At 39.1% G+C, this 12,599-nt stretch overlaps 1 protein-coding gene across 1 annotated transcript in view; it reads left to right on the forward strand.

Moving 5' to 3' along the window:
* LOC139471453 (pre-mRNA 3' end processing protein WDR33-like) overlaps positions 1-12,599 on the forward strand; it is a 29,916-nt gene that overhangs the window by 3,267 nt on the left and 14,050 nt on the right. The window contains exons 4-7 of the mRNA XM_071253815.1: positions 69-173; positions 2,157-2,252; positions 3,919-4,070; positions 7,711-7,808. Of these exons, the coding sequence (XP_071109916.1) occupies positions 69-173; positions 2,157-2,252; positions 3,919-4,070; positions 7,711-7,808 (451 nt within the window). The remainder of the gene's footprint in view (positions 1-68; positions 174-2,156; positions 2,253-3,918; positions 4,071-7,710; positions 7,809-12,599) is intronic.

The following is a 12,599-nucleotide window of genomic DNA, read 5'->3' on the forward strand; positions in this document are numbered from 1 at the left end:
ACCTTGTAATAAGTTGCTCATGCAAGGGTAATGCAGTGATTTGGACACAAGTGTTTTGAACCTTTCAGCTGGAGCCCCCAATGGCAACTGTTGAAAACCCCATCAATTCTGTTACAACTAAGTTTGTGAGGACGTCGACCAACAAGTTCCGATGTCCAATCTTCTGTGTGACAGTGAGTAATATAGGGTTAAATATATGTTCTGTGAATAACAGTTGTGTTATCCTGGGCCTGTGACACCTTACCCCAGACATCAGAACAAAGCAGATAAGATGCGTATTTGCTTAAAATACCCCCCAAAACTATTCAAAACCCAATAACTTTCAATTAACTTGCGTACAGAAACGCATGCATTAAATGGAAAACTAAATTGATGGAAAACAACATGCGTGAATACCCAATGATGCTTACAGCGGAGATAAGTTCCAAAACACAATTACGGGCTGATTTACTTCCGGAGTCGAGCCTATATTTACCACCATTATATTACATCTTAAACATTATTATTATTTTTTTTTTTTAAATCTGAAAATGTTTACTCAATTTGGGGGAAAACACAATAGTGATGAATAGATGAGTGATAAAGTATTGGTTACCCAATGAAAAATGTAATAACCCTATTAAGATAGAGTAAAAACTCAATTGCTCAAAAAGTTATCTGGAGCTCTGACCATATCATGTGATTGAAAGTTTTTGGTTCAACTTTGTACAGCCAGTGAAGAGAAAGATTCAAATCTAGTATTTTTGCTTGTAATCCGTGTTCATTTCAACTGGAATAATAACTCTTACTGTTACGAAGTCTTTGAATGGCATTTAGAAGTAATACACGTAAGGAAAGGAGTTTATTGATGTCAACTTCTTTATTATAAGGAACAACGTTTCAGAGTATATGCTTTCTCCTTTCACCTGATAAAGGAGTAAGTATATACTCCCAAACTTGTGTTCCTCATAATCAAGAAGTTGACATTCATAAACTCCTTTCCTTATGTTACTATCCTGTTTCTAAGGGGGTACGGGTGGCCCAGTTGTCTAAAGCGCTGCGATTCGCTCATTCGCCACCACTCGCCCCTCTGTAATCTGCAAGAAGACTCGTCCCCCTGTCGATGAATGTTATGTGCGAAAATACGACACTTCAAATCCATCACAGTGTTCTTGTGAGCATGACTACACAGATAGGGAAATACAACCTTTATCAAACTGTCTTGGGATCTTTAATAAATAGCTGATCAAACATTTCCTTGCAAATCCATGCAGGATCGGATTAGACTGTGTATGTGTGTGTTTGTGGTTAAAATAATGCTGCACTCCGCATTACTCCAGCTATGACACCCGCCTGTAAACGATCAACTCTGGGCCAAATAATCCAGTGATTGATATTCATTCGTCACCACTCGCCCCTTTCCGTAACCTGCAAGAAGACTCGTCCCCCTATCATTGAATGTTATGTGCGAAAATATGACAAACCAATCAGAATGCGCACATGATTTCAAGTTCTTCGTCAAAGAATCCCTCAGAAATATTTTTTGATTTCACATGTCTTGCATCTAAAAATATATCAAAGACACAGTTAAATGTGTTCCATCACACTGTATAATTCTGCATGTCCCGATGTGGATTAAATTGGAATAACATGAGTTGGTCACGAATGCGATTCGCTGTGCAGAGTTGCGTCCCTTGGGCACGCCAGAAACCTATGATTGTGGGTTCTAATCCCGGTTCGCCCCGATTATGTTTCTAGGTTTGTCAGCACCATACCCGTGTTTGTGGGTTTCACCAAAGTATTAAATGTCTGAGACCTGCATCATAGCTGAGATGCCACCATATGACTGGAATACTGTTAACAGTGGCGTTAAACCCAACTCTCTCTCTCTCTCTCACTCACTCACTCACTCACTCACTCACTCACTCACTCCACTTCAGAAGCAAGAGTCTTCAAAAGATGTGGCCTTGCAGCATTAGAAATAGTCCTGTAGTCCTTGCCAAAGTTCCCAACAGATAAGGTATCCTAAGGACTAGTAGAAATTTGCCTTTATTAGGGTTTTGCTATGTTATCATTATAAGGACTAGTGGACTAAAACAGTTAGTTTCTATCGCTGCCTTGTGAATTCAGTAGGACACGTTGAGCTGGCCCTATATTGGTGATATTTTGTCTTTCAGTGGACACCAGAAGGTCGGCGTTTGGTTACTGGAGCTTCCAGTGGGGAGTTTACACTATGGAATGGCCTGGCATTTAACTTTGAGACTATTCTACAGGTGAGTTGTGCTGTAAAATTGATGCTCACTTTGTGTATCAGGGTAGAACAATAGGTGCTCCGTGCCCTGTGTGTTCTGTGCGAGTTAACCAAAATGGATATTGGGGGACAATGTTTTGCAATCATGTAACACAAGCCCCGCCCATTCTAATGTCAGCCAATCGGGAAACAGTGGCCTGTTAGTGGGTGTGGTCTGTTAGTAGGCGTGGCCTGTCAGTGGGCGCGGACTGTTGGTGGGCGTGGTCTGTTGGTGGGCGTGGTCTGTTGGTGGACGTGGTCTGTTGGTGGGCGCAGTCTGTTAGTCGGCGTGGCATGTTGGTGGGCATGGCCTGTTTGATATATTAGTTTATATCATATATATATTTGTCCAGTGTTTACTCTTTTTTTTATTCATATAATGTTTAAACACAGTCTTTAAGTTCCCTATTTTTGACATCAAACCTTTGTTTACTTTCAATAAACTTGCGTACAGAAATGCATGCATTAAATGAAAAACTGAAATGTATAAACACAGATCTCGTAAATACCCATTGAAGCTTTTTCAGCATGCGTACAAAGGAGCTAATTCCGGAAACAAAATAAGAAGCTAATTTACTTTCCGAGTCAAGCCTATATGTTTAAAACAGTTACATACATCTAAAACATTACTTAATTTTTTTAAAATCATAAAATGTTCACTAATTTTTGGGATGCATAGAGTGATGAATAGATGAGTGAAAACATATTGGTTACCCAATGAAATGTAATAACCTAATTCAAATGGAAACCCTAGAGTTAAAACTCAATTGCTCAAAAAGTCCGGAGCTCTGGATGCTATTGAAATACCAGTCAATGTTGTATGAAGATCAGCTGACTCAATCCCACTGGAGTACCTTTACATGGCTTTGGACCCGTGAAGATCCAGGGTAGTATAGGTCTTCAGCAACCCATGCTTGCTGTAAAGAGGCGACTAACGGGATCGGGTGGTCAGGCTCGCTGACTCGGTTGATCCCAATTGCGTGGGTTGATGCTCATGACATCAACCCCTGGATTGTCTGATCCAGACTCGATTATTTACAGACTGCTGTCATATAGTTGGAATATTGCTGAGTGCAGTGTTAAACAACAAACAAACAAAGAAACAAATTATATGGCTATGATAATGTGAATAGTTAAGGGGGTCCTGGTGGTTTGCGACAGCCTTGATGGTCTGGTGGTAGAGCCTCCGCCCCGAGAACAAAAGGTGCGTGGTTCAATCTTGGCCGCGTCATACCGGAAGACGTTAAAGATGGTACTTGTTGTTACTCTTGTGCTTGGCATTAAGGGGATAAAAAAGGACTGGTTGGCTCGGATTCAGTATACTGTGTCTGAGTGCTGTGTTTATGTTAAACTGTGGCATGATATCTGTGTGCTAGCACTATAAAATTGGCTTTAGTCCGGACTAGTACAAGAGCGCCGCTTCGAAGGGACTGTTCAGGCCCCCATATTCCAGTCCTCTAGGAGAAGACCTCAAGGGCACCAGGACCCCACTTAACTTTGAACATTTCCGCTTTAAATAAGATTCAGTCCCTCATTCACTTTTATCTAATGGTCATTGCTTAGACAGCTAATTACTTACGCTGTGTAGACTTCTGGGATATATGAATGACGCTTAGTTCGGTTACTGCAAAGTTGTGATTTTCTTCCAGGCGCACGACACATCTGTCCGAGCCATGAGATGGAGCCACAATGACATGTGGATGGTGACCGCTGACCACGCAGGCTTCATCAAGTACTGGCAGTCCAATATGAACAACGTGAAGATGTACCAGGGTCACAAGGAGGCAGTTCGAGGGATCAGGTGGGAGTCTCTACCGTCGGCCACAGACAGACACCAGCCATGTCTAGCTTGTCTAACACTAAGTATTTTTGTTCTGGTCTCGAAAACACTAGGAAACACTACTATTGCTAGTTTGTGCTGGGACAACAGGGAAATTGGTTACACCTAGGTCTTACTTAGGGTGGATGGGGGTTTGAAGATGTAGAATATGTGGAGTTAGTTCAAGATGGTGGTAATTTGAGCTGAGATGATGACAGGGTTGTGCAAGGTGGGTGCTAAGACAGTTTGAGTGACCATCACTTTGTGACCTTCCATAAGGCACCCTCAAGGGTAGGGCCAAAGAAGTCCTAGCCCTGTCCGTATTGAGGGTTCCACACAGTAAAATCCATCTAGTGGTTTGTGCAACTCAGTGTTTGAAATTAACTATAAAAATCAAGGGCCCTGCTATGGCCCTAGTGTCCAAGAAATACGTCAAGAGGTGGGTGTGGGTGTAATAGATGTTAAGATACAATGAGAGCAAAATTAAGGACGCTGACTTTAAGATGTCAGGCTAGGTCAGATCTTGTTTGAACTGAGAAATATTTCCTGGTGGTTTATACACAGGTTTAAGATCTCGGAGACAAAGCATAGCATGAATACCATGACTACAGGGTTCAAACCAAGACAGGGTTCATTCAGTTGATCATTAATGAGCAAGAGGGAGTGTTTCCTTCTGTGTGGGATCTGTTTTGCACTTGTTATCTTGTATTCCAATAAAGGCAGTGTTTGAATAAAGAATAACTACTAATATGTTAAAGGAACATACTGCAGTGGCGCATGTAGTCATTGTAGTCTGTCAACCTCATGTTTCGGCAGTTTTTTCTTGATTTGTTTTCCAGTTGCAAATGTTAGCCACACAAAAGGGAGGCAAGCGTTTCTCACAGGATAAATACTGCTACTGATAAGGGCACCTGTCATGCATTACTTGAATTTTGACTATTGAGATGTCAGTCATTGGATTGTCTGGTCCAGACTCGACTATTTACAAACCGCCGTCATGATTGATGGAATATTGCTGAGTGCGGCGTTAAACAACAAACAAACAAAACATCAAGATAAACACATTTTAAGAAATCCTACAAGAAAATGTTTCTTGCAAGTGTTTTGGGGATCACAACCCACTTGTAGAAAATTGGGTGGGGTCGCAGGAAGTCCCTTTTATTCATCAATTCAAGGATTGTACATGCTGAATGCTGTATCACCCAACATCGAAAGGGACATATTACAATAGAGGCGGTCGGGTAGCCTAGTGGTTAAAGCGTTCGCTCGTCAGGCCAAAGACCTGGGTTCAATTCCCGACATGGGTACAATGTGTGAAGCCCAATTTTGGTGTCCCTCGCCGTGATATTGCTGGAATATTGCTAAAAGCGGCATAAAACCACACTCACTCACATGTTACAATAGTTGCTGTACAGTACCTGTGATAGTACAAACAACAGAAATATATGATAAAAGATTGTTACAGTGTATTTCAAATTAGAACTAATACATTTTAGTGTCGTGAGTAATTAACGTACATTAGTAATGTATGTGTGAGCTGTATTGACAGGGTGCATGTCAGTACTGGAAACAATCTTGAAAAATGCTGCAAAAACAAATAAGTTGTCAGACTACAGTAAATATACTCTGGAGATAATGAGACATGGTCCTATCATTTATTGATTTGATCATTGTCACGACGAGTGGTACTGGTGGCCCAGTTGTCCAGGCTCCCCACTTCACTGTGCAGAGAGATCCCTTGATCATGGGTTCGAATCTCGGTTTGCCCTGATTGTTCCCAGGTTTGTCAGCACATTGTTTGTGATTCTTGTTCGAGGTAAACATGAGCTGACACGCTGTGATATAAATGAAATACTGTTCAATGCAGCGATAGTCCCAACTCACTCACTCTGACAGAACAATGAAGGTAAGTTTGGCCAATTTGCAGACAGATTGCTTCATATTTCAGGGGAGTTGGAGGTCTTCTGGAATAAAGTAGTATTGTTAACACAGCTGTTACATTTGCCATTTTGATGCTGTGTAGTGCTTGTTTATGATGATGTGATACTCTACAAATGCATTTCATGGATAGTGAATAATGCTAGGGAAATATTCACCTATTTTAGTGAACCAAGATTGACAACTTTAACTGAGGAGATTTGTGATAATTCAGCTATTTTCTTGGAAATAAAGGCACTTTGCCCGCAATGAATTATATATGATGCAGGACTTGAATAAAGGCTTTTTGCCCCTGTGAAATATAGACTTTGGCGTCAGTAGTTTTCAAATAAAGGCCAATGCCCAACGTTCTTCTCTACTGAACAAAGGTTCAAGGACATTTGAATAAAGGCTTTCAAAGCCCTGGTCAGAAGTTTAGATAGACCTAGGTAGAAATGGTCATATATTTTTGTTGATGGAAAGTAATGGCGTGGATGCTTGTTGTGAAAGGTGATAATTCTGGCATATTAATAGTTCATGTTGCTACACTGAATATTTGTTTTTCAGAAATATAATAGGATATTACGAAAAAAATAACATTACCAAACCTATCTTTTTAAATATTTCTTGCTGTATTTTTTTTTTAAGTTTGCATGTGTTTATTTACTTGTGTTAAGAGAGTCAGGAAGTTTCATACTTATCATAACATCAATTATATCATCATATATCACCAATCGTGGGCTGAGAGGAACATATTTATGTTTTTCAAATGTCATCAAATGTAGATACAAAGAAATAAAGGCTTATTTCCCACACTTTTGAGGAAATGAGGGCTTAATTTCCATGTTTAATGGTGTGCTAATTGAAGTTTTATGTATATCATCAAGAAATTCAAGTTTTTTACATTTTATTTATCATTTATTTTATTGATTCATTGATTTACACTCAGTAAAGGTTGTTTTGCTAGTTGTATCATTCGTAAGGAAATAAAGGCTTGCCCTTACAATTTAGGGTTCAAATGAGAGCATGATTTATCTGTATGATTTGGGAAACAAAATCCTTTGAGCCTGTGTGATGTACGGACCAAATAGCGACTTGATGCCCCTTCTTACTTTGTTGGAATAGAAAATGGCTTAATTCCTGTTCTATTTAGGGAATAAATAAAGGCTTGAATACGCAGACTATGTAAGGAACAAATAAAGGCTTGATTGCCCATGCTATTTAGGAAAAAACTATAACCTTTGTGTTTTTTTGTTAAGGAAATAAAGGCTTCATTGCCCTGTTTAATAAGTGTCTCTCATTGATAGAACTGAAGAATGTTTGTTAACAGAAATAAAGGCTTGATTGCCCATACTATTTAGGGAAAACCTATCTCTACCTTTGTTTTTTTGTCAGCAAATAAAGGCTTGATTGCCCATGCTATTTAGGAAAAAACTATAACCTTTGTGTTTTTTTTGGTAAGGAAATAAAGGCTTGATTGCCCTGTTTAAGTGTCTCTGAATGATAGAATTGAAGAATTTTGTTAACAGAAATAAAGGCTTGATTGCCCATAAGATAATCTAGTAAAGAAATAAAGGCTTGATTGCCCTATCCATACAGTGGAATGGATATTTCGACCTGAGAATGCATTTGTAGTTACCGTATCATTCATAAATAAATGCTTTTCGTCTAATATCCTCTTCTGTTATTTGTTTCTCCATGACAGTTTTTGCCCAAGCGACAATAAATTTACAACTTGTGCAGATGACGGAACTGTTCGTGTTTGGGACTTTATGAGAGGTCATGAAGAGAGAATTCTACGAGGTATGGTTCTTGCATCTCTCCTTGTTAAAGACAAGCTCAACATGTGAGGCCAGTATTGACATATATAATGCAACCGAGATGGAGTTCAGGTGTCTCCTACTGATTGGTGAGGATAACAGGGACAGACCTGTCGAAAACCAAATGTGGAAACCTTGAGGGCTAGTTTCTACTAGTTATCTTGTGTCATCCACAAGTCAGAATTGAGCTGTGTACCAATAAGACGTCATTCAGGGGTGAAACGATAGATTTCCTGTGACGATGCGGTACACGAAACATTTTTTTCTATATCGATACAAGATAATACACTTGCTGAAATGAACAACTTAACTACTCGTTTAATTACCCCAAGCAGTTTCAGTTTTTGTCTGTCACATATGGCAAAAAATGCTGTAATTATCGTTTCAAGTATACTACTAAAAATATCCGCGATAAACATGTCTCCTGCTAGATTTTCCTTTTGAACCTTCTTTGAAATATTTATTGTCAAGAAGTTTCCGTGTGATTTGAGGTATACATGGGTATTACGATATGTATTGTATTGTGACCCCAAGCAGTTTTTGTCTGTCACATATGGCAAAAAGTGTTGTAATTATCATTTCAAGTATACTACTAAAAATATCCGCGATAAACATGTCTCCTGCTAGATTTTCCTTTTGAACCTTCTTTGAAATATTTATTGTCAAGAAGTTTCCGTGTGATTTGAGGTATACATGCGTATCACGATATGTATTGTATTGTGACCAATGTATCATGATACGTGTAGAAGAGGTGTTCAGCAACCCATACTTGCTGTAAAAGGCGACTATGCTTGTAAGAGGCAACTAATGTTGTCGGTTGGTCAGGCTCGCTGAATTGGTTGATGGATGTCATCGTATCCCAATTGCATGGATCCATGCTCATGATGTCAATCACTGGGTTGTGTGGTCCAGACTCGATTATTTACAGAGCGTCGTCATATAGGTGGAATATTGCTGAGTGTGGCGTTAAACAACAAACAAAACAAACGACATGCACATGAAAAGTGCCTGATCAGATTTCCCAGTATTTTAAAAATTATTTTGTCGCAGGAAACAAATTCAAATTATGATATTTTTAGCTCACCTGACTGAAAGTCAAGTTTGGCCTGCTTGTCTAGTGTCCGAAGTGTGTGGAAAATGTCTCAGAAACCACTTTACCAAAGAAGCTGAAACTTCAGATAATGTTTCCACCAATGATGACGTCTGAACTGTTCAAATTGGATTAGCCATAGCCACCACAGCAGTGATATTGAGAAACCTATTTATGAGAAGTATTCCGCCTTTTTGAGTAAATGGCTGAAGTTTGCTGTATGTGTAGTTCTGGGCTTTGGGATATTTTAAATTTTGACCTTGTTTTGAATGTGCTCTAAAATTCTCTCAAAGGCTGAACTTTAGCATGTTTCTTGTTATGTTGGGGGTCTCGGGTTGTCTAAGGCGCAGCAATTTGCAGTTCCGTCTCTTGGGCATGCCAGAAGCCTATAACTGTGGGTTTGAATCCTGGGTTGACATGATCATGTTTCTAGGTTCGTCAGCACCATACCTGTGCATGTTGGTCTCAGCGAAGTGGTAAACGTGTGAGACCTGCATCACTTCAGGCTTTTCTCCCACATTAAGCTGACGCGCCATGATATAACTGTAATACTGTTAAAAGCGGTGTTGAACCCATCTCACTCACTCACTCACTCACTCACTCACTCTTCTGGGCTGTTGGGTAGCCTACTGGTTAAAGTGTTCGCTTGTCATGCCAAAGACCTGGTTCGATTCCTGACATGGGTACAATGTGTGAATCCATTTGTGGTGTCCCCCCCTCCGTGATATTGCTGGAATATTGCTAAAAGCGGCGTAAAACCTCACTCACTCGCTCACTCACTCTTACATTGACATCCTATTTGTTTGAATCAATAGATTTAGTGTTTAGTCCTCAGTAATTATGCAAGACATATTTGAATATCAATGCTGAAAGCAATTTATTTTAAGTCTTCTGTCTTTGTTGTGAGTTGACCACACATTCCGGAAAGCTACAGTGCTTACAAGCTCTACATGTTTGTTACAGTACATATTTCAGTACCATTTTAGTATCAAATTACAGGTATGTGATACGTTGATTATATCACCTGGAGGGGCAGTGGGGTAGCCTAGTGGTTGAAGCGTTTGCTCATCACGCTGAAGCCAGAAGGCCTGGGTTTGATTCCCCTCATTGGTACAATGTTCAAAGCCCATTCTGGTGTCTCCCACCTTGATATTGCAGGAATGTTCCTCACTCACTCACTCACTCACTCACTCACTCAGTGTATCATCCATGTTGTAATACAGAGCTCCAGATATTTCACAATTACCCAGTTGATTATTGCATAATAATGAAAAGAAGGGGCTGATTGTTAATTAGAGATGTATATGTGTTGAGTTTATCCGACATGTAACACTTTTGAGGCAGCACACGAACCATTAGTCACCCGAAACAGTATTTTACAGTATTATTAAAAACGTGTCTTCTAATTGGTATAAAAATACCCAATAGACTGAACCCAAGGGAAGAAAACACAAAGAAAACTATTAATACCCAATGTGATTGATAAATTTGTGAGTAAATACTCAATTGCTCAAAATATTACCTTGAGCCCTGTTAATGTTAACACATGTTGAAACTCAAATACAACATGCAGACTTTTTCAATGTCATTAAAACCTATCAAAATGGAATTAATATTTTGTTTCCCACTTTGTGTTAATATATACTAGAAATAACAAATTTTATGACTATTTTACTGATAATAGGATGAATGAATAGGTTAGGTTGTAATGCTTAGTAATATTTTATTGCATTGAATGCAGTCTCAAAATACAATGTTAAAATAGGCCTACCTCTCAATCATAAGAAAACAAGAACTTACCGGGTAAAAAAAAGTCTTGCACAAAATAATTTATTCCCCAATTTACTTGCCAGGGGCACATTGTCTAGAATCTTAGATAAACCTGTGGAATATCATAATTATATACGCAAAAATCATATAGTGCCCCCGCGCCTAACATGCAGTAGTTTTTTAAGAAAAAACATTCTCATCCCTGAAGGTGCGTTGATGGCCCTGTTGATCTCGTTTCTCAATGCAAAATTGTGCCCCTTTTGCTTGACAGGAACCTCAGTCTTGGCTTTGAATTTTGGTTCACACCAATTGTCTCTAGTTGTAAGCGCCACACCCGTGTTCGTGGGTTTCACTGAAGTGGTAAATGTCAAAGACCTGCGCCACTTCCTCCCATGTCAAGCTGGCGCACCAGGGTGTAACTAAAGTACTTTTCAACACGTTAATAAGCCCAACTCCCTCACTCACTCCATACACATGATCAAGGGGCAATATATGTAACTTGTACAAAACAAAACATTCTCTTACCCTATCATGTCAGAATATTATGGCTTGACCTACTAATTGAAGTCACACCATATTTTTGTGACTGGCTGTGGTAAAGATTCGAATAAAATAACAGATATACACAACAGGGCTGTTATGATTCACTCACGTATTCAGTGAATCGAACTGTATCCATTCATGAATTGAATTTGTTATTCGTGGTCGCTAGAATCGAATATTTATTAATATGCAGTTAGGTGCATTTACATACCTTGTCCCTTAAAATATCCCTAAAAATATATTATATGTATATATTTCTTCAAAGACAACACTGTTATATATTTGATTTGACAGTATTGTAGTCACTGGTCATTGTCACATTTGAGCAGATACTACAATGTGTGAAGTCCATTTCTGGTGTCCCCCCGCCGTGATATTGCTGGAATATTGCTAAAAGCGGCGTAAAACCAAACTCACTCACACACTCACTCAGTATACAGCTTGTATAATAAATAAGTAATTAACAAACTATGTCATATAATTTATGTTGTTATTGTTTCACTGAATATAACAAATAATACATCAACTGCTGACTTGTTTTTGTAATTGTGAATTAATATTCATATTCATGAAACGAGTCGTATTCCCCTCATAGTGTATTCGTTGCACCGTTAGTACACAACATTAGATCATGTTCGACCGAAGCAATTTAAGGAGACCTGTACACAATAAACAATCTCTGCAGTTTCACTTTCATTTTTGGGTGTGATGAAGACCTTTAACTCTAGGATAGAGGTATCATTATCTCATAGCAGAGCCATTATTGAAAATCAAGGTAAGATGGTGGAAGATCAGACATCAGTGGATTATCTACCCACAATTTGAAGTTTTCTTTTCATTTGAGGGGCGGTTGGGTAGCCTGGTGGTTAAAGCGTTCGCTCGTCACGCCGAAGACCCGGGTTCGATTCCCGACATGGGCACAATGTGTGAAGCCCATTTCTGGTGTCCCCCGCCGTGATATTGCTGGAATATTGCTAAAAGCGGCGTAAAACCATACTCACTCACTCACCCTTTTTCATTTGAAAATCCGGCTCAATTTCTGCACACTAAAAAAAGATAGTCTTGGTTCTCAGGCACCACCTGCATCACCATAAAGTTCGCCACACAGTTTGTTTTTATTTCATTTTCAAAAAAATATAAAAATCCTAATACTTAAACACAATGCACACAAAAAATTTGAAAATGGAAACAAAAACGAAATGTGCAATGAACTTTATGATGACGTGGGCAGTGCCTGAAAACCAAGACTTATTTTTTTAGACTAAAAAAATACAGTAGCACAAATATTTTGAAAACCAACAGTTAATGAACCAAAAATGAGGTACAAACTGTGGGTTAGTGGAGTGGTAACTTGTAATGTGTTGTACTGGC

This window comes from Haliotis cracherodii, unplaced genomic scaffold (genome assembly GCF_022045235.1).
Source record: "Haliotis cracherodii isolate W230 unplaced genomic scaffold, xgHalCrac1.p SCAF_22, whole genome shotgun sequence".
Classification (NCBI taxonomy): domain Eukaryota; kingdom Metazoa; phylum Mollusca; class Gastropoda; order Lepetellida; family Haliotidae; genus Haliotis; species Haliotis cracherodii.